Here is a 24,110-nt window from a genome sequence, read left to right as displayed (position 1 = left end):
GATGTCCTGGGGATAAAATCCTGGAAGTGGACCGTGTACTTGCTGAGGGCAGGCATCCTATGGGGATTGCTGTTCTCTGTGCCCCCAGCGTATATAGCACAGTGCTGGCAGGAGCTTAGAAAGAGTGCTACCTGTCAGAGTCCCATTGGTACTGTCATTTCCAGGATATGGAGAATTTTCTCACCCATTTTCTCTTTTCAGGGAGGCTAACTTTTTATATTTATATATATTTTTTACAGTTTTAGAAACTGTTTTTATTGTGAAATATAACACACATTCATGAAAGTGCACAAACCGTAAATATATAGCTTAATGAGTAACAAGAAAGTGAGCACCCTTGTAGCTGCCACCCAGAGCAAGAAATAGAAGCCTGCCAGCCCCTCTTCTGCATGCTCCCTCCCCGCAAAGGGAACCCAACCTTGGCTTCTATTTTTTTTCTTTTCCCCCTTCTTTTTTATTGACGTCTAGTCGATTTACAAGGTTGTGTTAATTTCTGTTGTGTTAATTTCTTCCGTTAATTTCTGATTCAGTTTCATGTGCGTTCTTTGTGTATTTCATGTATAGTCTTTTTCCTATTCTTTTCCATTATGGTTTATCACAGGATACTGACTACAGTTCTCTGTGCTCTACAGTAGGACCCTGCTGTTTATCCACCCTGTAGTTTGCATCTGCTAATCCCAAACTCCCAATCCTTCCCTGCCCCCAACCCCACTGAAAACCCCAAGTCTCTTTTCTATGTCTGGGAGTCTGTTTCTGTTTCGCAGATATGTTCATTGGCATCGTACTGTAGAGTCCATGTATAAGGGATATCGTATGGTGAGAAATGTTATTTTTTAAATAGGCTTCCCAGGTGATCCTTATGCATGTGAATGTTGGAGAACTACTGTCTTCCACTGTAAAGTTATGGCATACTGGGGCGGAAAGAGGCCCCCCCCCCAGACCTCCTAGCCCAGTGGTTTTCCAACTTGGCTGCTGCACAGTAGAATTATTGGGTGAGATTTTTAAAACTCCCAGTGCTGGAGGGCTTACCCCACCTAAATGTCATCAGAATCTCTGGGATTGGGGTCAGGCTATCAATGTTTTTTTTGTTTGTTTTTAAGCTCCCCAGGGAACTCGCAACATACAAACAAGGGTAAGAATCACTGCAGCGGTCCAATCCATTGGTTTTACAGTTGGGGACCCCGTGGCTGCCCACAGAGGTACCATTACAGAGAGGCAGAGTGACCCAGGAGAGTCAGTGGCCCAGACAGGATAGGAACTCAGATTTCCGGACTCGTCGTTGGTGCTGCTTCTACCATAAAGATTGTGTCCCTTTGTTGAGCCAATGACAACCCTGATCCCCCCGTGTTCTGTTTTATCCTACACAAAGTAAAATAACTCCCAATGGTTTGATTTCCTTACAAGCCAGAGAGAGTTTCTGTTTTCCTAAGGTGAACCTCTGACCCCAGCTATGGCCTGAAGCTCAGCCCCGGCTGCAGACTTGTCCTCCCTCCACCCTACGTGCCCTGGAGAAGCCTTGCGGGGGAAAACAGGCTTCTCTTTCTGGCAGTGGCTATGCACGTGTGACCTTCGAGCAAGCGACGAAAACCTTTTTCTGTGCTTATTTCCTTGCCTTCTGCAGAGTGCCCATAACCAAACCAGAGTGCTTTGCTGAGAAAAGGGTCGTTTTTCAATAACATAGCCTCGTGCTAGGCACAGCACAGACACCCAATAAATACCTGATGAGTTAAGTAATTAATTCAGCAACGCAAGTATACACATCACACAGTCACTTCCCCCAGCTTATCTTCTCCCCAAACTATTTACATATTAAATCTTATTTCAAAAGTTTCGCAACCTCGCAGCGAAAATTTCTGTATAGTGCATCTATTTCCAGCCCTAGTGAATGGCTTAATGATACTTACTACATATCTTCTACAACAAAATTTTGATTCTGGGGTCTCAGGCCAAAGCACAATTCGCATCACAGAAGTCACTGTCAAGTCACTACCAGGCGAGGGGACATAGAAAACACAAGATAGCATTTCTTTTGGAGTTGTATGGTTTCCTTTATTAGAGAAAGTAGGAATTGCCTCTCTAGGGAAGGATGCAAGCCAACCGGGGCTTTGTCTACCTCCCAGTGGCCATGTGTGAGCCTTGGTGCTGAATCAGGAATGACTGAAGCGCCTAAAGAAGGAGAGGATCTCACTGGATGTCTTACTTCGAGTCCCCAAACTGGTGGCGGGCTGGCTCTTCCTCCGTCTGCGAGCTGTTCTCCCCTCCTTTGTCACCTTTGGAGTTTTCATGGCCGCATGAGGACCAGTGGGAGGATGCTTTCTGGGTCTTGTCCCCTCCTGTCCTGTGGTGACCTTCACCTGTCCTGCGGTGATGGGAACGTTTCCTCGCTGAAGACGTGTCCTCCTTTCCTTTTTTTCCTTCCAGGCTTCATCCCTGGGGTGGGAGACCTTCTGGCTTCCATCCCGTTCAGACGTGTAGCCTTCACTCTGCAAGGTGGAGACCACGGGGGCTGCGACCTTCCCTTCAGCTCTTCCAGCAGCAGGCTTGCTGGTTGTGACTGCACCTGGCAACACCACGCTCGTGCTGCTCTCTGGACCATCTGCCCCCGTCGAGGATGTGCTGGCAACATCCGCCGAGACCAGGTTCGTGTCCTGCGGGGATAGGCGGGCAGCACCTGCGGTGGCCTGGCCGGATCCGCTTTCTCCTGGATCCTCGATGGTGGCTCCCGCCAGGCCCACGGTCATCCCTGCCGCCGATCCTTCGGCGCCTTTCAGGGCTGCAGTTGATCCATGGGGGGCATGATGGATTCCCTCTCCCCCCACATAAGCCCAAGACGTGGCTCCAGTCACGTCACGAAGCTTGTGAAGCCCAACCTCATCCTGATCCCTTTCTCTGTGGAGCTCTGTGGTCTGAGCCAAGGGGAGGAGAGACAGGTAAGAGAGAGATGACAGAAAGTGAGCTCAGAACTGTCCGCTCCTCTCTCATCCTGGAGCTGAGCAACTCAAGGCCTTATACTTAGAATAACCTTTGACATCACCCAGTCTAAGCTCCCATTGGATGCAAGACCCCATCTACTGCACCCCTGTGCAACGGCCACTCCACTTTACTTGAACAGTCCCAGGGTCAGGGAGAGCACTGATACAATTCTCCATGATGCTCTACACTTTAACTTTATACCCTTGTGCTTCTCTCCCTGCAGGGCAGATTCCTAGAAGTGGGGTTCCTGGGTCAAGGGATGCACACCTTGTACGTTTTGGTGACTCCACGGGTTGGGCTGATTTGAGTCAGCATGTCGGAGTCCCGGGGAGACACAATGAAGGAAGGACTTCCTAACTGTGAATGATGTTCCCCAACTCCTGAGACTACATGGGCTGGGGTAAGTGTTCAAGCAGAGACTAGACAGTCAGGATGCTGTAGGAGGGATTACAGCCCTAGTGATGAGACCAGTGCAGCCGAGGTGATACCTAAGGTGTCTCTGAAATTCGGCCTCGTGGGACAAGGTGGTGCAGCACTCGGAACCTCTCCAGTGTGGTGACTCCTGTAGTGATAGCTCGTGTGTCCCTGACCCTTTTCAACAGTAGAAGGTATTTCCCAGGCGAGTCTCAGAGAGCACCAAAGGCTATGAAGGACCAGCTTTGCCTTGCTCTCCCAAAGCACCCTGCCCCGTGTTCTTGAGTCCCTGTAGGTGCTTACCACTAGGATGTCGGCATCCTCTGTAGTCGCTGCATCTCCAGTTTGGAGCATCGGGGTACTGCTGTAACTGTCTACCGGTGGTCTCAGGATATAGACAAGCTTTTCCCAATAGGAAAAGAGGTCTTCTTGTGCGTCGGAAGAGGGGCACAGCTGCAGGTAGAAAGTCCGGCCGGTAGCAAGACTCAGGCACAGCTGCTGTTTCTCCCGGTTGTGGATGGAGATCTTGACAAACTTCAAGGGGAGCAGCCTGGTGAGCTCTAGGGTCTTCACGGGCTTGCAACCTCTCCCCTTGGTGATCCCGGCACAGACTTTCCTTGGTCGGGCCAGCAGCATGACGTCAGGTAGTGGGAAGAGGGGGCTGGTGGATGCGACGCCCACAGTCACCGTTTGGACGCGGTTGTCTAGGTCGATCAGTTCTCCTTCCTTGCTGACCTGGATAAAGTCGCTCTCAAACATGGGAGCGTACTTGAAAATGTCATACTCTCCTCCCTCGTACAGTTGTCGTTGCAGGACCCCCATGGAGGTCCTCGACACCCCCACTGAACAGTAGCTATTGGCCGTGTAATGAGGTAAACTCTCACTGCTCATGGCTCTCTTCGTTCAAGACAGAGCCACCAGCCACAAGTTGAGCCTCGGAGAGAGAGAGAGAGGGAACGAAAGCACCTCGTCACCTCCCTGCAGGACTCTGCCAGAGTCTCTTGACCCGACCCTATTTATACCGCAAGCCCTTTGTGACCCGTCACCATCGCATCACACACCCCTTTGTTGAGCCTCCAAGCCCCCACCCCCTTGGGGCAGGCTCACCAGCCTCCCCCTAAACCAACCACCACGTCCATAGGGAACAGGCTGACCCTGCCAGGGTATAGGTGTGGGTAGGCCGGATAGTCTTTCTACTCAAACGGTTGAGAAAACCCTCCTGCTCTTGTAAATATCTGGGTGGTTTCCAGTCTTGTTGTTGTTACAAATCTCCATCATCTTGGCGCTTCTGCTGAACGATGTCCTGGGGATAAAATCCTGGAAGTGGACCGTGTACTTGCTGAGGGCAGGCATCCTATGGGGATTGCTGTTCTCTGTGCCCCCAGCGTATATAGCACAGTGCTGGCAGGAGCTTAGAAAGAGTGCTACCTGTCAGAGTCCCATTGGTACTGTCATTTCCAGGATATGGAGAATTTTCTCACCCATTTTCTCTTTTCAGGGAGGCTAACTTTTTATATTTATATATATTTTTTACAGTTTTAGAAACTGTTTTTATTGTGAAATATAACACACATTCATGAAAGTGCACAAACCGTAAATATATAGCTTAATGAGTAACAAGAAAGTGAGCACCCTTGTAGCTGCCACCCAGAGCAAGAAATAGAAGCCTGCCAGCCCCTCTTCTGCATGCTCCCTCCCCGCAAAGGGAACCCAACCTTGGCTTCTATTTTTTTTCTTTTCCCCCTTCTTTTTTATTGACGTCTAGTCGATTTACAAGGTTGTGTTAATTTCTGTTGTGTTAATTTCTTCCGTTAATTTCTGATTCAGTTTCATGTGCGTTCTTTGTGTATTTCATGTATAGTCTTTTTCCTATTCTTTTCCATTATGGTTTATCACAGGATACTGACTACAGTTCTCTGTGCTCTACAGTAGGACCCTGCTGTTTATCCACCCTGTAGTTTGCATCTGCTAATCCCAAACTCCCAATCCTTCCCTGCCCCCAACCCCACTGAAAACCCCAAGTCTCTTTTCTATGTCTGGGAGTCTGTTTCTGTTTCGCAGATATGTTCATTGGCATCGTACTGTAGAGTCCATGTATAAGGGATATCGTATGGTGAGAAATGTTATTTTTTAAATAGGCTTCCCAGGTGATCCTTATGCATGTGAATGTTGGAGAACTACTGTCTTCCACTGTAAAGTTATGGCATACTGGGGCGGAAAGAGGCCCCCCCCCCAGACCTCCTAGCCCAGTGGTTTTCCAACTTGGCTGCTGAACAGTAGAATTATTGGGTGAGATTTTTAAAACTCCCAGTGCTGGAGGGCTTACCCCACCTAAATGTCATCAGAATCTCTGGGATTGGGGTCAGGCTATCAATGTTTTTTTTGTTTGTTTTTAAGCTCCCCAGGGAACTCGCAACATACAAACAAGGGTAAGAATCACTGCAGCGGTCCAATCCATTGGTTTTACAGTTGGGGACCCCGTGGCTGCCCACAGAGGTACCATTACAGAGAGGCAGAGTGACCCAGGAGAGTCAGTGGCCCAGACAGGATAGGAACTCAGATTTCCGGACTCGTCGTTGGTGCTGCTTCTACCATAAAGATTGGGTCCCTTTGTTGAGCCAATGACAACCCTGATCCCCCCGTGTTCTGTTTTATCCTACACAAAGTAAAATAACTCCCAATGGTTTGATTTCCTTACAAGCCAGAGAGAGTTTCTGTTTTCATAAGGTGAACCTCTGACCCCAGCTATGGCCTGAAGCTCAGCCCCGGCTGCAGACTTGTCCTCCCTCCACCCTACGTGCCCTGGAGAAGCCTTGCGGGGGAAAACAGGCTTCTCTTTCTGGCAGTGGCTATGCACGTGTGACCTTCGAGCAAGCGACGAAAACCTTTTTCTGTGCTTATTTCCTTGCCTTCTGCAGAGTGCCCATAACCAAACCAGAGTGCTTTGCTGAGAAAAGGGTCGTTTTTCAATAACATAGCCTCGTGCTAGGCACAGCACAGACACCCAATAAATACCTGATGAGTTAAGTAATTAATTCAGCAACGCAAGTATACACATCACACAGTCACTTCCCCCAGCTTATCTTCTCCCCAAACTATTTACATATTAAATCTTATTTCAAAAGATTCGCAACCTCGCAGCGAAAATTTCTGTATAGTGCATCTATTTCCAGCCCTAGTGAATGGCTTAATGATACTTACTACATATCTTCTACAACAAAATTTTGATTCTGGGGTCTCAGGCCAAAGCACAATTCGCATCACAGAAGTCACTGTCAAGTCACTACCAGGCGAGGGGACATAGAAAACACAAGATAGCATTTCTTTTGGAGTTGTATGGTTTCCTTTATTAGAGAAAGTAGGAATTGCCTCTCTAGGGAAGGATGCAAGCCAACCGGGGCTTTGTCTACCTCCCAGTGGCCATGTGTGAGCCTTGGTGCTGAATCAGGAATGACTGAAGCGCCTAAAGAAGGAGAGGATCTCACTGGATGTCTTACTTCGAGTCCCCGAACTGGTGGCGGGCTGGCTCTTCCTCCGTCTGCGAGCTGTCCTCCCCTCCTTTGTCACCTTTGGAGTTTTCATGGCCGCATGAGGACCAGTGGGAGGATGCTTTCTGGGTCTTGTCCCCTCCTGTCCTGTGGTGACCTTCACCTGTCCTGCGGTGATGGGAACGTTTCCTCGCTGAAGACGTGTCCTCCTTTCCTTTTTTTCCTTCCAGGCTTCATCCCTGGGGTGGGAGACCTTCTGGCTTCCATCCCGTTCAGACGTGTAGCCTTCACTCTGCAAGGTGGAGACCACGGGGGCTGCGACCTTCCCTTCAGCTCTTCCAGCAGCAGGCTTGCTGGTTGTGACTGCACCTGGCAACACCACGCTCGTGCTGCTCTCTGGACCATCTGCCCCCGTCGAGGATGTGCTGGCAACATCCGCCGAGACCAGGTTCGTGTCCTGCGGGGATACCGGGCAGCACCTGCGGTGGCCTGGCCGGATCCGCTTTCTCCTGGATCCTCGATGGTGGCTCCCGCCAGGCCCACGGTCTTCCCTGCCGCCGATCCTTCGGCGCCTTTCAGGGCTGCAGTTGATCCATGGGGGGCATGATGGATTCCCTCTCCCCCCACATAAGCCCAAGACGTGGCTCCAGTCACGTCACGAAGCTTGTGAAGCCCAACCTCATCCTGATCCCTTTCTCTGTGGAGCTCTGTGGTCTGAGCCAAGGGGAGGAGAGACAGGTAAGAGAGAGATGACAGAAAGTGAGCTCAGAACTGTCCGCTCCTCTCTCATCCTGGAGCTGAGCAACTCAAGGCCTTATACTTAGAATAACCTTTGACATCACCCAGTCTAAGCTCCCATTGGATGCAAGACCCCATCTACTGCACCCCTGTGCAACGGCCACTCCACTTTACTTGAACAGTCCCAGGGTCAGGGAGAGCACTGATACAATTCTCCATGATGCTCTACACTTTAACTTTATACCCTTGTGCTTCTCTCCCTGCAGGGCAGATTCCTAGAAGTGGGGTTCCTGGGTCAAGGGATGCACACCTTGTACGTTTTGGTGACTCCACGGGTTGGGCTGATTTGAGTCAGCATGTCGGAGTCCCGGGGAGACACAATGAAGGAAGGACTTCCTAACTGTGAATGATGTTCCCCAACTCCTGAGACTACATGGGCTGGGGTAAGTGTTCAAGCAGAGACCAGAGAGTCAGGATGCTGTAGGAGGGATTACAGCCCTAGTGATGAGACCAGTGCAGCCGAGGTGATACCTAAGGTGTCTCTGAAATTCGGCCTCGTGGGACAAGGTGGTGCAGCACTCGGAACCTCTCCAGTGTGGTGACTCCTGTAGTGATAGCTCGTGTGTCCCTGACCCTTTTCAACAGTAGAAGGTATTTCCCAGGCGAGTCTCAGAGAGCACCAAAGGCTATGAAGGACCAGCTTTGCCTTGCTCTCCCAAAGCACCCTGCCCCGTGTTCTTGAGTCCCTGTAGGTGCTTACCACTAGGATGTCGGCATCCTCTGTAGTCGCTGCATCTCCAGTTTGGAGCATCGGGGTACTGCTGTAACTGTCTACCGGTGGTCTCAGGATATAGACAAGCTTTTCCCAATAGGAAAAGAGGTCTTCTTGTGCGTCGGAAGAGGGGCACAGCTGCAGGTAGAAAGTCCGGCCGGTAGCAAGACTCAGGCACAGCTGCTGTTTCTCCCGGTTGTGGATGGAGATCTTGACAAACTTCAAGGGGAGCAGCCTGGTGAGCTCTAGGGTCTTCACGGGCTTGCAACCTCTCCCCTTGGTGATCCCGGCACAGACTTTCCTTGGTCGGGCCAGCAGCATGACGTCAGGTAGTGGGAAGAGGGGGCTGGTGGATGCGACGCCCACAGTCACCGTTTGGACGCGGTTGTCTAGGTCGATCAGTTCTCCTTCCTTGCTGACCTGGATAAAGTCGCTCTCAAACATGGGAGCGTACTTGAAAATGTCATACTCTCCTCCCTCGTACAGTTGTCGTTGCAGGACCCCCATGGAGGTCCTCGACACCCCCACTGAACAGTAGCTATTGGCCGTGTAATGAGGTAAACTCTCACTGCTCATGGCTCTCTTCGTTCAAGACAGAGCCACCAGCCACAAGTTGAGCCTCGGAGAGAGAGAGAGAGGGAACGAAAGCACCTCGTCACCTCCCTGCAGGACTCTGCCAGAGTCTCTTGACCCGACCCTATTTATACCGCAAGCCCTTTGTGACCCGTCACCATCGCATCACACACCCCTTTGTTGAGCCTCCAAGCCCCCACCCCCTTGGGGCAGGCTCACCAGCCTCCCCCTAAACCAACCACCACGTCCATAGGGAACAGGCTGACCCTGCCAGGGTATAGGTGTGGGTAGGCCGGATAGTCTTTCTACTCAAACGGTTGAGAAAACCCTCCTGCTCTTGTAAATATCTGGGTGGTTTCCAGTCTTGTTGTTGTTACAAATCTCCATCATCTTGGCGCTTCTGCTGAACGATGTCCTGGGGATAAAATCCTGGAAGTGGACCGTGTACTTGCTGAGGGCAGGCATCCTATGGGGATTGCTGTTCTCTGTGCCCCCAGCGTATATAGCACAGTGCTGGCAGGAGCTTAGAAAGAGTGCTACCTGTCAGAGTCCCATTGGTACTGTCATTTCCAGGATATGGAGAATTTTCTCACCCATTTTCTCTTTTCAGGGAGGCTAACTTTTTATATTTATATATATTTTTTACAGTTTTAGAAACTGTTTTTATTGTGAAATATAACACACATTCATGAAAGTGCACAAACCGTAAATATATAGCTTAATGAGTAACAAGAAAGTGAGCACCCTTGTAGCTGCCACCCAGAGCAAGAAATAGAAGCCTGCCAGCCCCTCTTCTGCATGCTCCCTCCCCGCAAAGGGAACCCAACCTTGGCTTCTATTTTTTTTCTTTTCCCCCTTCTTTTTTATTGACGTCTAGTCGATTTACAAGGTTGTGTTAATTTCTGTTGTGTTAATTTCTTCCGTTAATTTCTGATTCAGTTTCATGTGCGTTCTTTGTGTATTTCATGTATAGTCTTTTTCCTATTCTTTTCCATTATGGTTTATCACAGGATACTGACTACAGTTCTCTGTGCTCTACAGTAGGACCCTGCTGTTTATCCACCCTGTAGTTTGCATCTGCTAATCCCAAACTCCCAATCCTTCCCTGCCCCCAACCCCACTGAAAACCCCAAGTCTCTTTTCTATGTCTGGGAGTCTGTTTCTGTTTCGCAGATATGTTCATTGGCATCGTACTGTAGAGTCCATGTATAAGGGATATCGTATGGTGAGAAATGTTATTTTTTAAATAGGCTTCCCAGGTGATCCTTATGCATGTGAATGTTGGAGAACTACTGTCTTCCACTGTAAAGTTATGGCATACTGGGGCGGAAAGAGGCCCCCCCCCCAGACCTCCTAGCCCAGTGGTTTTCCAACTTGGCTGCTGCACAGTAGAATTATTGGGTGAGATTTTTAAAACTCCCAGTGCTGGAGGGCTTACCCCACCTAAATGTCATCAGAATCTCTGGGATTGGGGTCAGGCTATCAATGTTTTTTTTGTTTGTTTTTAAGCTCCCCAGGGAACTCGCAACATACAAACAAGGGTAAGAATCACTGCAGCGGTCCAATCCATTGGTTTTACAGTTGGGGACCCCGTGGCTGCCCACAGAGGTACCATTACAGAGAGGCAGAGTGACCCAGGAGAGTCAGTGGCCCAGACAGGATAGGAACTCAGATTTCCGGACTCGTCGTTGGTGCTGCTTCTACCATAAAGATTGGGTCCCTTTGTTGAGCCAATGACAACCCTGATCCCCCCGTGTTCTGTTTTATCCTACACAAAGTAAAATAACTCCCAATGGTTTGATTTCCTTACAAGCCAGAGAGAGTTTCTGTTTTCCTAAGGTGAACCTCTGACCCCAGCTATGGCCTGAAGCTCAGCCCCGGCTGCAGACTTGTCCTCCCTCCACCCTACGTGCCCTGGAGAAGCCTTGCGGGGGAAAACAGGCTTCTCTTTCTGGCAGTGGCTATGCACGTGTGACCTTCGAGCAAGCGACGAAAACCTTTTTCTGTGCTTATTTCCTTGCCTTCTGCAGAGTGCCCATAACCAAACCAGAGTGCTTTGCTGAGAAAAGGGTCGTTTTTCAATAACATAGCCTCGTGCTAGGCACAGCACAGACACCCAATAAATACCTGATGAGTTAAGTAATTAATTCAGCAACGCAAGTATACACATCACACAGTCACTTCCCCCAGCTTATCTTCTCCCCAAACTATTTACATATTAAATCTTATTTCAAAAGATTCGCAACCTCGCAGCGAAAATTTCTGTATAGTGCATCTATTTCCAGCCCTAGTGAATGGCTTAATGATACTTACTACATATCTTCTACAACAAAATTTTGATTCTGGGGTCTCAGGCCAAAGCACAATTCGCATCACAGAAGTCACTGTCAAGTCACTACCAGGCGAGGGGACATAGAAAACACAAGATAGCATTTCTTTTGGAGTTGTATGGTTTCCTTTATTAGAGAAAGTAGGAATTGCCTCTCTAGGGAAGGATGCAAGCCAACCGGGGCTTTGTCTACCTCCCAGTGGCCATGTGTGAGCCTTGGTGCTGAATCAGGAATGACTGAAGCGCCTAAAGAAGGAGAGGATCTCACTGGATGTCTTACTTCGAGTCCCCGAACTGGTGGCGGGCTGGCTCTTCCTCCGTCTGCGAGCTGTCCTCCCCTCCTTTGTCACCTTTGGAGTTTTCATGGCCGCATGAGGACCAGTGGGAGGATGCTTTCTGGGTCTTGTCCCCTCCTGTCCTGTGGTGACCTTCACCTGTCCTGCGGTGATGGGAACGTTTCCTCGCTGAAGACGTGTCCTCCTTTCCTTTTTTTCCTTCCAGGCTTCATCCCTGGGGTGGGAGACCTTCTGGCTTCCATCCCGTTCAGACGTGTAGCCTTCACTCTGCAAGGTGGAGACCACGGGGGCTGCGACCTTCCCTTCAGCTCTTCCAGCAGCAGGCTTGCTGGTTGTGACTGCACCTGGCAACACCACGCTCGTGCTGCTCTCTGGACCATCTGCCCCCGTCGAGGATGTGCTGGCAACATCCGCCGAGACCAGGTTCGTGTCCTGCGGGGATAGGCGGGCAGCACCTGCGGTGGCCTGGCCGGATCCGCTTTCTCCTGGATCCTCGATGGTGGCTCCCGCCAGGCCCACGGTCATCCCTGCCGCCGATCCTTCGGCGCCTTTCAGGGCTGCAGTTGATCCATGGGGGGCATGATGGATTCCCTCTCCCCCCACATAAGCCCAAGACGTGGCTCCAGTCACGTCACAACGCTTGTGAAGCCCAACCTCATCCTGATCCCTTTCTCTGTGGAGCTCTGTGGTCTGAGCCAAGGGGAGGAGAGACAGGTAAGAGAGAGATGACAGAAAGTGAGCTCAGAACTGTCCGCTCCTCTCTCATCCTGGAGCTGAGCAACTCAAGGCCTTATACTTAGAATAACCTTTGACATCACCCAGTCTAAGCTCCCATTGGATGCAAGACCCCATCTACTGCACCCCTGTCCAACGGCCACTCCACTTTACTTGAACAGTCCCAGGGTCAGGGAGAGCACTGATACAATTCTCCATGATGCTCTACACTTTAACTTTATACCCTTGTGCTTCTCTCCGTGCAGGGCAGATTCCTAGAAGTGGGGTTCCTGGGTCAAGGGATGCACACCTTGTACGTTTTGGTGACTCCACGGGTTGGGCTGATTTGAGTCAGCATGTCGGAGTCCCGGGGAGACACAATGAAGGAAGGACTTCCTAACTGTGAATGATGTTCCCCAACTCCTGAGACTACATGGGCTGGGGTAAGTGTTCAAGCAGAGACCAGAGAGTCAGGATGCTGTAGGAGGGATTACAGCCCTAGTGATGAGACCAGTGCAGCCGAGGTGATACCTAAGGTGTCTCTGAAATTCGGCCTCGTGGGACAAGGTGGTGCAGCACTCGGAACCTCTCCAGTGTGGTGACTCCTGTAGTGATAGCTCGTGTGTCCCTGACCCTTTTCAACAGTAGAAGGTATTTCCCAGGCGAGTCTCAGAGAGCACCAAAGGCTATGAAGGACCAGCTTTGCCTTGCTCTCCCAAAGCACCCTGCCCCGTGTTCTTGAGTCCCTGTAGGTGCTTACCACTAGGATGTCGGCATCCTCTGTAGTCGCTGCATCTCCAGTTTGGAGCATCGGGGTACTGCTGTAACTGTCTACCGGTGGTCTCAGGATATAGACAAGCTTTTCCCAATAGGAAAAGAGGTCTTCTTGTGCGTCGGAAGAGGGGCACAGCTGCAGGTAGAAAGTCCGGCCGGTAGCAAGACTCAGGCACAGCTGCTGTTTCTCCCGGTTGTGGATGGAGATCTTGACAAACTTCAAGGGGAGCAGCCTGGTGAGCTCTAGGGTCTTCACGGGCTTGCAACCTCTCCCCTTGGTGATCCCGGCACAGACTTTCCTTGGTCGGGCCAGCAGCATGACGTCAGGTAGTGGGAAGAGGGGGCTGGTGGATGCGACGCCCACAGTCACCGTTTGGACGCGGTTGTCTAGGTCGATCAGTTCTCCTTCCTTGCTGACCTGGATAAAGTCGCTCTCAAACATGGGAGCGTACTTGAAAATGTCATACTCTCCTCCCTCGTACAGTTGTCGTTGCAGGACCCCCATGGAGGTCCTCGACACCCCCACTGAACAGTAGCTATTGGCCGTGTAATGAGGTAAACTCTCACTGCTCATGGCTCTCTTCGTTCAAGACAGAGCCACCAGCCACAAGTTGAGCCTCGGAGAGAGAGAGAGAGGGAACGAAAGCACCTCGTCACCTCCCTGCAGGACTCTGCCAGAGTCTCTTGACCCGACCCTATTTATACCGCAAGCCCTTTGTGACCCGTCACCATCGCATCACACACCCCTTTGTTGAGCCTCCAAGCCCCCACCCCCTTGGGGCAGGCTCACCAGCCTCCCCCTAAACCAACCACCACGTCCATAGGGAACAGGCTGACCCTGCCAGGGTATAGGTGTGGGTAGGCCGGATAGTCTTTCTACTCAAACGGTTGAGAAAACCCTCCTGCTCTTGTAAATATCTGGGTGGTTTCCAGTCTTGTTGTTGTTACAAATCTCCATCATCTTGGCGCTTCTGCTGAACGATGTCCTGGGGATAAAATCCTGGAAGTGGACCGTGTACTTGCTGAGGGCAGGCATCCTATGGGGATTGCTGTTCTCTGTGCCCCCAGCGTATATAGCACAGTGCTGGCAGGAGCTTAGAAAGAGTGCTACCTGTCAGAGTCCCATTGGTACTGTCATTTCCAGGATATGGAGAATTTTCTCACCCATTTTCTCTTTTCAGGGAGGCTAACTTTTTATATTTATATATATTTTTTACAGTTTTAGAAACTGTTTTTATTGTGAAATATAACACACATTCATGAAAGTGCACAAACCGTAAATATATAGCTTAATGAGTAACAAGAAAGTGAGCACCCTTGTAGCTGCCACCCAGAGCAAGAAATAGAAGCCTGCCAGCCCCTCTTCTGCATGCTCCCTCCCCACAAAGGGAACCCAACCTTGGCTTCTATTTTTTTCTTTTCCCCCTTCTTTTTTATTGACGTCTAGTCGATTTACAAGGTTGTATTAATTTCTGTTGTGTTAATTTCTTCCGTTAATTTCTGATTCAGTTTCATGTGTGTTCTTTGTGTATTTCATGTATAGTCTTTTTCCTATTCTTTTCCATTATGGTTTATCACAGGATACTGACTATAGTTCTCTGTGCTCTACAGTAGGACCCTGCTGTTTATCCACCCTGTAGTTTGCATCTGCTAATCCCAAACTCCCAATCCTTCCCTGCCCGCAACCCCACTGAAAACCCCAAGTCTCTTTTCTATGTCTGGGAGTCTGTTTCTGTTTCGCAGATATGTCCATTGGCATCGTACTGTAGAGTCCATATATAAGGGATATCGTATGGTGAGAAATGTTATTTTTTAAATAGGCTTCCCAGGTGATCCTTATGCATGTGAATGTTGGAGAACTACTGTCTTCCACTGTAAAGTTATGGCATACTGGGGCGGAAAGTGGCCCCCCCCGGACCTCCTAGCCCAGTGGTTTTCCAACTTGGCTGATGCACAGTAGAATTATTGGGTGAGATTTTTAAAACTCCCAGTGCTGGAGGGCTTACCCCACCTAAATGTCATCAGAATCTCTGGGATTGGGGTCAGGCTATCAATGTTTTTTTTGTTTGTTTTTAAGCTCCCCAGGGAACTCGCAACATACAAACAAGGGTAAGAATCACTGCAGCGGTCCAATCCATTGGTTTTACAGTTGGGGACCCCGTGGCTGCCCACAGAGGTACCATTACAGAGAGGCAGAGTGACCCAGGAGAGTCAGTGGCCCAGACAGGATAGGAACTCAGATTTCCGGACTCGTCGTTGGTGCTGCTTCTACCATAAAGATTGGGTCCCTTTGTTGAGCCAATGACAACCCTGATCCCCCCGTGTTCTGTTTTATCCTACACAAAGTAAAATAACTCCCAATGGTTTGATTTCCTTACAAGCCAGAGAGAGTTTCTGTTTTCATAAGGTGAACCTCTGACCCCAGCTATGGCCTGAAGCTCAGCCCCGGCTGCAGACTTGTCCTCCCTCCACCCTACGTGCCCTGGAGAAGCCTTGCGGGGGAAAACAGGCTTCTCTTTCTGGCAGTGGCTATGCACGTGTGACCTTCGAGCAAGCGACGAAAACCTTTTTCTGTGCTTATTTCCTTGCCTTCTGCAGAGTGCCCATAACCAAACCAGAGTGCTTTGCTGAGAAAAGGGTCGTTTTTCAATAACATAGCCTCGTGCTAGGCACAGCACAGACACCCAATAAATACCTGATGAGTTAAGTAATTAATTCAGCAACGCAAGTATACACATCACACAGTCACTTCCCCCAGCTTATCTTCTCCCCAAACTATTTACATATTAAATCTTATTTCAAAAGATTCGCAACCTCGCAGCGAAAATTTCTGTATAGTGCATCTATTTCCAGCCCTAGTGAATGGCTTAATGATACTTACTACATATCTTCTACAACAAAATTTTGATTCTGGGGTCTCAGGCCAAAGCACAATTCGCATCACAGAAGTCACTGTCAAGTCACTACCAGGCGAGGGGACATAGAAAACACAAGATAGCATTTCTTTTGGAGTTGTATGGTTTCCTTTATTAGAGAAAGTAGGAATTGCCTCTCTAGGGAAGGATGCAAGCCAACCGGGGCTTTGTCTACCTCCCAGTGGCCATGTGTGAGCCTTGGTGCTGAATCAGGAATGACTGAAGCGCCTAAAGAAGGAGAGGATCTCACTGGATGTCTTACTTTGAGTCCCCGAACTGGTGGCGGGCTGGCTCTTCCTCCGTCTGCGAGCTGTCCTCCCCTCCTTTGTCACCTTTGGAGTTTTCATGGCCGCATGAGGACCAGTGGGAGGATGCTTTCTGGGTCTTGTCCCCTCCTGTCCTGTGGTGACCTTCACCTGTCCTGCGGTGATGGGAACGTTTCCTCGCTGAAGACGTGTCCTCCTTTCCTTTTTTTCCTTCCAGGCTTCATCCCTGGGGTGGGAGACCTTCTGGGTTCCATCCCGTTCAGACGTGTAGCCTTCACTCTGCAAGGTGGAGACCACGGGGGCTGCGACCTTCCCTTCAGCTCTTCCAGCAGCAGGCTTGCTCGTTGTGACTGCACCTGGCAACACCACGCTCGTGCTGCTCTCTGGACCATCTGCCCCCATCGAGGATGTGCTGGCAACATCCGCCGAGAACAGGTTCGTGTCCTGCGGGGATAGGCGGGCAGCACCTGCGGTGGCCTGGCCGGATCCGCTTTCTCCTGGATCCTCGATGGTGGCTCCCGCCAGGCCCACGGTCATCCCTGCCGCCGATCCTTCGGCGCCTTTCAGGGCTGCAGTTGATCCATGGGGGGCATGATGGATTCCCTCTCCCCCCACATAAGCCCAAGACGTGGCTCCAGTCACGTCACGACGCTTGTGAAGCCCAACCTCATCCTGATCCCTTTCTCTGTGGAGCTCTGTGGTCTGAGCCAAGGGGAGGAGAGACAGGTAAGAGAGAGATGACAGAAAGTGAGCTCAGAACTGTCCGCTCCTCTCTCATCCTGGAGCTGAGCAACTCAAGGCCTTATACTTAGAATAACCTTTGACATCACCCAGTCTAAGCTCCCATTGGATGCAAGACCCCATCTACTGCACCCCTGTCCAACGGCCACTCCACTTTACTTGAACAGTCCCAGGGTCAGGGAGAGCACTGATACAATTCTCCATGATGCTCTACACTTTAACTTTATACCCTTGTGCTTCTCTCCCTGCAGGGCAGATTCCTAGAAGTGGGGTTCCTGGGTCAAGGGATGCACACCTTGTACGTTTTGGTGACTCCACGGGTTGGGCTGATTTGAGTCAGCATGTCGGAGTCCCGGGGAGACACAATGAAGGAAGGACTTCCTAACTGTGAATGATGTTCCCCAACTCCTGAGACTACATGGGCTGGGGTAAGTGTTCAAGCAGAGACCAGAGAGTCAGGATGCTGTAGGAGGGATTACAGCCCTAGTGATGAGACCAGTGCAGCCGAGGTGATACCTAAGGTGTCTCTGAAATTCGGCCTCGTGGGACAAGGTGGTGCAGCACTCGGAACCTCTCCAGTGTGGTGACTCCTGTAGTGATAGCTCGTGTGTCCCTGACCCTTTTCAACAGTAGAAGGTATTTCCCAGGCGAGTCTCAGAGAGCACCAAAGGCTATGAAGGACCAGCTTTGCCTTGCTCTCCCAAAGCACCCTGCCCCGTGTTCTTGAGTCCCTGTAGGTGCTTACCACTAGGATGTCGGCATCCTCTGTAGTCGCTGCATCTCCAGTTTGGAGCATCGGGGTACTGCTGTAACTGTCTACCGGTGGTCTCAGGATATAGACAAGCTTTTCCCAATAGGAAAAGAGGTCTTCTTGTGCGTCGGAAGAGGGGCACAGCTGCAGGTAGAAAGTCCGGCCGGTAGCAAGACTCAGGCACAGCTGCTGTTTCTCCCGGTTGTGGATGGAGATCTTGACAAACTTCAAGGGGAGCAGCCTGGTGAGCTCTAGGGTCTTCACGGGCTTGCAACCTCTCCCCTTGGTGATCCCGGCACAGACTTTCCTTGGTCGGGCCAGCAGCATGACGTCAGGTAGTGGGAAGAGGGGGCTGGTGGATGCGACGCCCACAGTCACCGTTTGGACGCGGTTGTCTAGGTCGATCAGTTCTCCTTCCTTGCTGACCTGGATAAAGTCGCTCTCAAACATGGGAGCGTACTTGAAAATGTCATACTCTCCTCCCTCGTACAGTTGTCGTTGCAGGACCCCCATGGAGGTCCTCGACACCCCCACTGAACAGTAGCTATTGGCCGTGTAATGAGGTAAACTCTCACTGCTCATGGCTCTCTTCGTTCAAGACAGAGCCACCAGCCACAAGTTGAGCCTCGGAGAGAGAGAGAGAGGGAACGAAAGCACCTCGTCACCTCCCTGCAGGACTCTGCCAGAGTCTCTTGACCCGACCCTATTTATACCGCAAGCCCTTTGTGACCCGTCACCATCGCATCACACACCCCTTTGTTGAGCCTCCAAGCCCCCACCCCCTTGGGGCAGGCTCACCAGCCTCCCCCTAAACCAACCACCACGTCCATAGGGAACAGGCTGACCCTGCCAGGGTATAGGTGTGGGTAGGCCGGATAGTCTTTCTACTCAAACGGTTGAGAAAACCCTCCTGCTCTTGTAAATATCTGGGTGGTTTCCAGTCTTGTTGTTGTTACAAATCTCCATCATCTTGGCGCTTCTGCTGAACGATGTCCTGGGGATAAAATCCTGGAAGTGGACCGTGTACTTGCTGAGGGCAGGCATCCTATGGGGATTGCTGTTCTCTGTGCCCCCAGCGTATATAGCACAGTGCTGGCAGGAGCTTAGAAAGAGTGCTACCTGTCAGAGTCCCATTGGTACTGTCATTTCCAGGATATGGAGAATTTTCTCACCCATTTTCTCTTTTCAGGGAGGCTAACTTTTTATATTTATATATATTTTTTACAGTTTTAGAAACTGTTTTTATTGTGAAATATAACACACATTCATGAAAGTGCACAAACCGTAAATATATAGCTTAATGAGTAACAAGAAAGTGAGCACCCTTGTAGCTGCCACCCAGAGCAAGAAATAGAAGCCTGCCAGCCCCTCTTCTGCATGCTCCCTCCCCGCAAACGGAACCCAACCTTGGCTTCTATTTTTTTTCTTTTCCCCCTTCTTTTTTATTGACGTCTAGTCGATTTACAAGGTTGTGTTAATTTCTGTTGTGTTAATTTCTTCCGTTAATTTCTGATTCAGTTTCATGTGCGTTCTTTGTGTATTTCATGTATAGTCTTTTTCCTATTCTTTTCCATTATGGTTTATCACAGGATACTGACTACAGTTCTCTGTGCTCTACAGTAGGACCCTGCTGTTTATCCACCCTGTAGTTTGCATCTGCTAATCCCAAACTCCCAATCCTTCCCTGCCCCCAACCCCACTGAAAACCCCAAGTCTCTTTTCTATGTCTGGGAGTCTGTTTCTGTTTCGCAGATATGTTCATTGGCATCGTACTGTAGAGTCCATGTATAAGGGATATCGTATGGTGAGAAATGTTATTTTTTAAATAGGCTTCCCAGGTGATCCTTATGCATGTGAATGTTGGAGAACTACTGTCTTCCACTGTAAAGTTATGGCATACTGGGGCGGAAAGAGGCCCCCCCCCAGACCTCCTAGCCCAGTGGTTTTCCAACTTGGCTGCTGAACAGTAGAATTATTGGGTGAGATTTTTAAAACTCCCAGTGCTGGAGGGCTTACCCCACCTAAATGTCATCAGAATCTCTGGGATTGGGGTCAGGCTATCAATGTTTTTTTTGTTTGTTTTTAAGCTCCCCAGGGAACTCGCAACATACAAACAAGGGTAAGAATCACTGCAGCGGTCCAATCCATTGGTTTTACAGTTGGGGACCCCGTGGCTGCCCACAGAGGTACCATTACAGAGAGGCAGAGTGACCCAGGAGAGTCAGTGGCCCAGACAGGATAGGAACTCAGATTTCCGGACTCCTCGTTGGTGCTGCTTCTACCATAAAGATTGGGTCCCTTTGTTGAGCCAATGACAACCCTGATCCCCCCGTGTTCTGTTTTATCCTACACAAAGTAAAATAACTCCCAATGGTTTGATTTCCTTACAAGCCAGAGAGAGTTTCTGTTTTCATAAGGTGAACCTCTGACCCCAGCTATGGCCTGAAGCTCAGCCCCGGCTGCAGACTTGTCCTCCCTCCACCCTACGTGCCCTGGAGAAGCCTTGCGGGGGAAAACAGGCTTCTCTTTCTGGCAGTGGCTATGCACGTGTGACCTTCGAGCAAGCGACGAAAACCTTTTTCTGTGCTTATTTCCTTGCCTTCTGCAGAGTGCCCATAACCAAACCAGAGTGCTTTGCTGAGAAAAGGGTCGTTTTTCAATAACATAGCCTCGTGCTAGGCACAGCACAGACACCCAATAAATACCTGATGAGTTAAGTAATTAATTCAGCAACGCAAGTATACACATCACACAGTCACTTCCCCCAGCTTATCTTCTCCCCAAACTATTTACATATTAAATCTTATTTCAAAAGATTCGCAACCTCGCAGCGAAAATTTCTGTATAGTGCATCTATTTCCAGCCCTAGTGAATGGCTTAATGATACTTACTACATATCTTCTACAACAAAATTTTGATTCTGGGGTCTCAGGCCAAAGCACAATTCGCATCACAGAAGTCACTGTCAAGTCACTACCAGGCGAGGGGACATAGAAAACACAAGATAGCATTTCTTTTGGAGTTGTATGGTTTCCTTTATTAGAGAAAGTAGGAATTGCCTCTCTAGGGAAGGATGCAAGCCAACCGGGGCTTTGTCTACCTCCCAGTGGCCATGTGTGAGCCTTGGTGCTGAATCAGGAATGACTGAAGCGCCTAAAGAAGGAGAGGATCTCACTGGATGTCTTACTTCGAGTCCCCGAACTGGTGGCGGGCTGGCTCTTCCTCCGTCTGCGAGCTGTCCTCCCCTCCTTTGTCACCTTTGGAGTTTTCATGGCCGCATGAGGACCAGTGGGAGGATGCTTTCTGGGTCTTGTCCCCTCCTGTCCTGTGGTGACCTTCACCTGTCCTGCGGTGATGGGAACGTTTCCTCGCTGAAGACGTGTCCTCCTTTCCTTTTTTTCCTTCCAGGCTTCATCCCTGGGGTGGGAGACCTTCTGGCTTCCATCCCGTTCAGACGTGTAGCCTTCACTCTGCAAGGTGGAGACCACGGGGGCTGCGACCTTCCCTTCAGCTCTTCCAGCAGCAGGCTTGCTGGTTGTGACTGCACCTGGCAACACCACGCTCGTGCTGCTCTCTGGACCATCTGCCCCCGTCGAGGATGTGCTGGCAACATCCGCCGAGACCAGGTTCGTGTCCTGCGGGGATACCGGGCAGCACCTGCGGTGGCCTGGCCGGATCCGCTTTCTCCTGGATCCTCGATGGTGGCTCCCGCCAGGCCCACGGTCTTCCCTGCCGCCGATCCTTCGGCGCCTTTCAGGGCTGCAGTTGATCCATGGGGGGCATGATGGATTCCCTCTCCCCCCACATAAGCCCAAGACGTGGCTCCAGTCACGTCACGAAGCTTGTGAAGCCCAACCTCATCCTGATCCCTTTCTCTGTGGAGCTCTGTGGTCTGAGCCAAGGGGAGGAGAGACAGGTAAGAGAGAGATGACAGAAAGTGAGCTCAGAACTGTCCGCTCCTCTCTCATCCTGGAGCTGAGCAACTCAAGGCCTTATACTTAGAATAACCTTTGACATCACCCAGTCTAAGCTCCCATTGCATGCAAGACCCCATCTACTGCACCCCTGTGCAACGGCCACTCCACTTTACTTGAACAGTCCCAGGGTCAGGGAGAGCACTGATACAATTCTCCATGATGCTCTACACTTTAACTTTATACCCTTGTGCTTCTCTCCCTGCAGGGCAGATTCCTAGAAGTGGGGTTCCTGGGTCAAGGGATGCACACCTTGTACGTTTTGGTGACTCCACGGGTTGGGCTGATTTGAGTCAGCATGTCGGAGTCCCGGGGAGACACAATGAAGGAAGGACTTCCTAACTGTGAATGATGTTCCCCAACTCCTGAGACTACATGGGCTGGGGTAAGTGTTCAAGCAGAGACCAGAGAGTCAGGATGCTGTAGGAGGGATTACAGCCCTAGTGATGAGACCAGTGCAGCCGAGGTGATACCTAAGGTGTCTCTGAAATTCGGCCTCGTGGGACAAGGTGGTGCAGCACTCGGAACCTCTCCAGTGTGGTGACTCCTGTAGTGATAGCTCGTGTGTCCCTGACCCTTTTCAACAGTAGAAGGTATTTCCCAGGCGAGTCTCAGAGAGCACCAAAGGCTATGAAGGACCAGCTTTGCCTTGCTCTCCCAAAGCACCCTGCCCCGTGTTCTTGAGTCCCTGTAGGTGCTTACCACTAGGATGTCGGCATCCTCTGTAGTCGCTGCATCTCCAGTTTGGAGCATCGGGGTACTGCTGTAACTGTCTACCGGTGGTCTCAGGATATAGACAAGCTTTTCCCAATAGGAAAAGAGGTCTTCTTGTGCGTCGGAAGAGGGGCACAGCTGCAGGTAGAAAGTCCGGCCGGTAGCAAGACTCAGGCACAGCTGCTGTTTCTCCCGGTTGTGGATGGAGATCTTGACAAACTTCAAGGGGAGCAGCCTGGTGAGCTCTAGGGTCTTCACGGGCTTGCAACCTCTCCCCTTGGTGATCCCGGCACAGACTTTCCTTGGTCGGGCCAGCAGCATGACCTCAGGTAGTGGGAAGAGGGGGCTGGTGGATGCGACGCCCACAGTCACCGTTTGGACGCGGTTGTCTAGGTCGATCAGTTCTCCTTCCTTGCTGACCTGGATAAAGTCGCTCTCAAACATGGGAGCGTACTTGAAAATGTCATACTCTCCTCCCTCGTACAGTTGTCGTTGCAGGACCCCCATGGAGGTCCTCGACACCCCCACTGAACAGTAGCTATTGGCCGTGTAATGAGGTAAACTCTCACTGCTCATGGCTCTCTTCGTTCAAGACAGAGCCACCAGCCACAAGTTGAGCCTCGGAGAGAGAGAGAGAGGGAACGAAAGCACCTCGTCACCTCCCTGCAGGACTCTGCCAGAGTCTCTTGACCCGACCCTATTTATACCGCAAGCCCTTTGTGACCCGTCACCATCGCATCACACACCCCTTTGTTGAGCCTCCAAGCCCCCACCCCCTTGGGGCAGGCTCACCAGCCTCCCCCTAAACCAACCACCACGTCCATAGGGAACAGGCTGACCCTGCCAGGGTATAGGTGTGGGTAGGCCGGATAGTCTTTCTACTCAAACGGTTGAGAAAACCCTCCTGCTCTTGTAAATATCTGGGTGGTTTCCAGTCTTGTTGTTGTTACAAATCTCCATCATCTTGGCGCTTCTGCTGAACGATGTCCTGGGGATAAAATCCTGGAAGTGGACCGTGTACTTGCTGAGGGCAGGCATCCTATGGGGATTGCTGTTCTCTGTGCCCCCAGCGTATATAGCACAGTGCTGGCAGGAGCTTAGAAAGAGTGCTACCTGTCAGAGTCCCATTGGTACTGTCATTTCCAGGATATGGAGAATTTTCTCACCCATTTTCTCTTTTCAGGGAGGCTAACTTTTTATATTTATATATATTTTTTACAGTTTTAGAAACTGTTTTTATTGTGAAATATAACACACATTCATGAAAGTGCACAAACCGTAAATATATAGCTTAATGAGTAACAAGAAAGTGAGCACCCTTGTAGCTGCCACCCAGAGCAAGAAATAGAAGCCTGCCAGCCCCTCTTCTGCATGCTCCCTCCCCGCAAAGGGAACCCAACCTTGGCTTCTATTTTTTTTCTTTTCCCCCTTCTTTTTTATTGACGTCTAGTCGATTTACAAGGTTGTGTTAATTTCTGTTGTGTTAATTTCTTCCGTTAATTTCTGATTCAGTTTCATGTGCGTTCTTTGTGTATTTCATGTATAGTCTTTTTCCTATTCTTTTCCATTATGGTTTATCACAGGATACTGACTACAGTTCTCTGTGCTCTACAGTAGGACCCTGCTGTTTATCCACCCTGTAGTTTGCATCTGCTAATCCCAAACTCCCAATCCTTCC

General features: G+C 50.3%; 1 protein-coding gene across 1 annotated transcript in view; it reads right to left on the bottom strand.

The window, feature by feature from the left end:
• The window catches only part of LOC309805343 (uncharacterized protein), a gene marked incomplete at both ends in the record, with an annotated part of 105,324 nt that overhangs the window by 30,014 nt on the left and 51,200 nt on the right, over positions 1-24,110 (bottom strand). The window contains 6 exon segments of the mRNA XM_082623271.1: positions 2,736-2,906; positions 3,691-4,284; positions 12,103-12,273; positions 13,058-13,651; positions 16,730-16,954; positions 17,739-18,332. Coding sequence (XP_082479397.1) covers positions 2,736-2,906; positions 3,691-4,284; positions 12,103-12,273; positions 13,058-13,651; positions 16,730-16,954; positions 17,739-18,332 — 2,349 coding nt within the window.

The sequence above is a fragment of the Mesoplodon mirus genome (genome assembly GCF_964341445.2).
Source record: "Mesoplodon mirus genome assembly, chromosome: 5".
In the NCBI taxonomy this organism is placed as follows: Eukaryota; Metazoa; Chordata; class Mammalia; order Artiodactyla; family Ziphiidae; genus Mesoplodon; species Mesoplodon mirus.
This window is presented reverse-complemented; position numbering and strand designations above follow the sequence as displayed.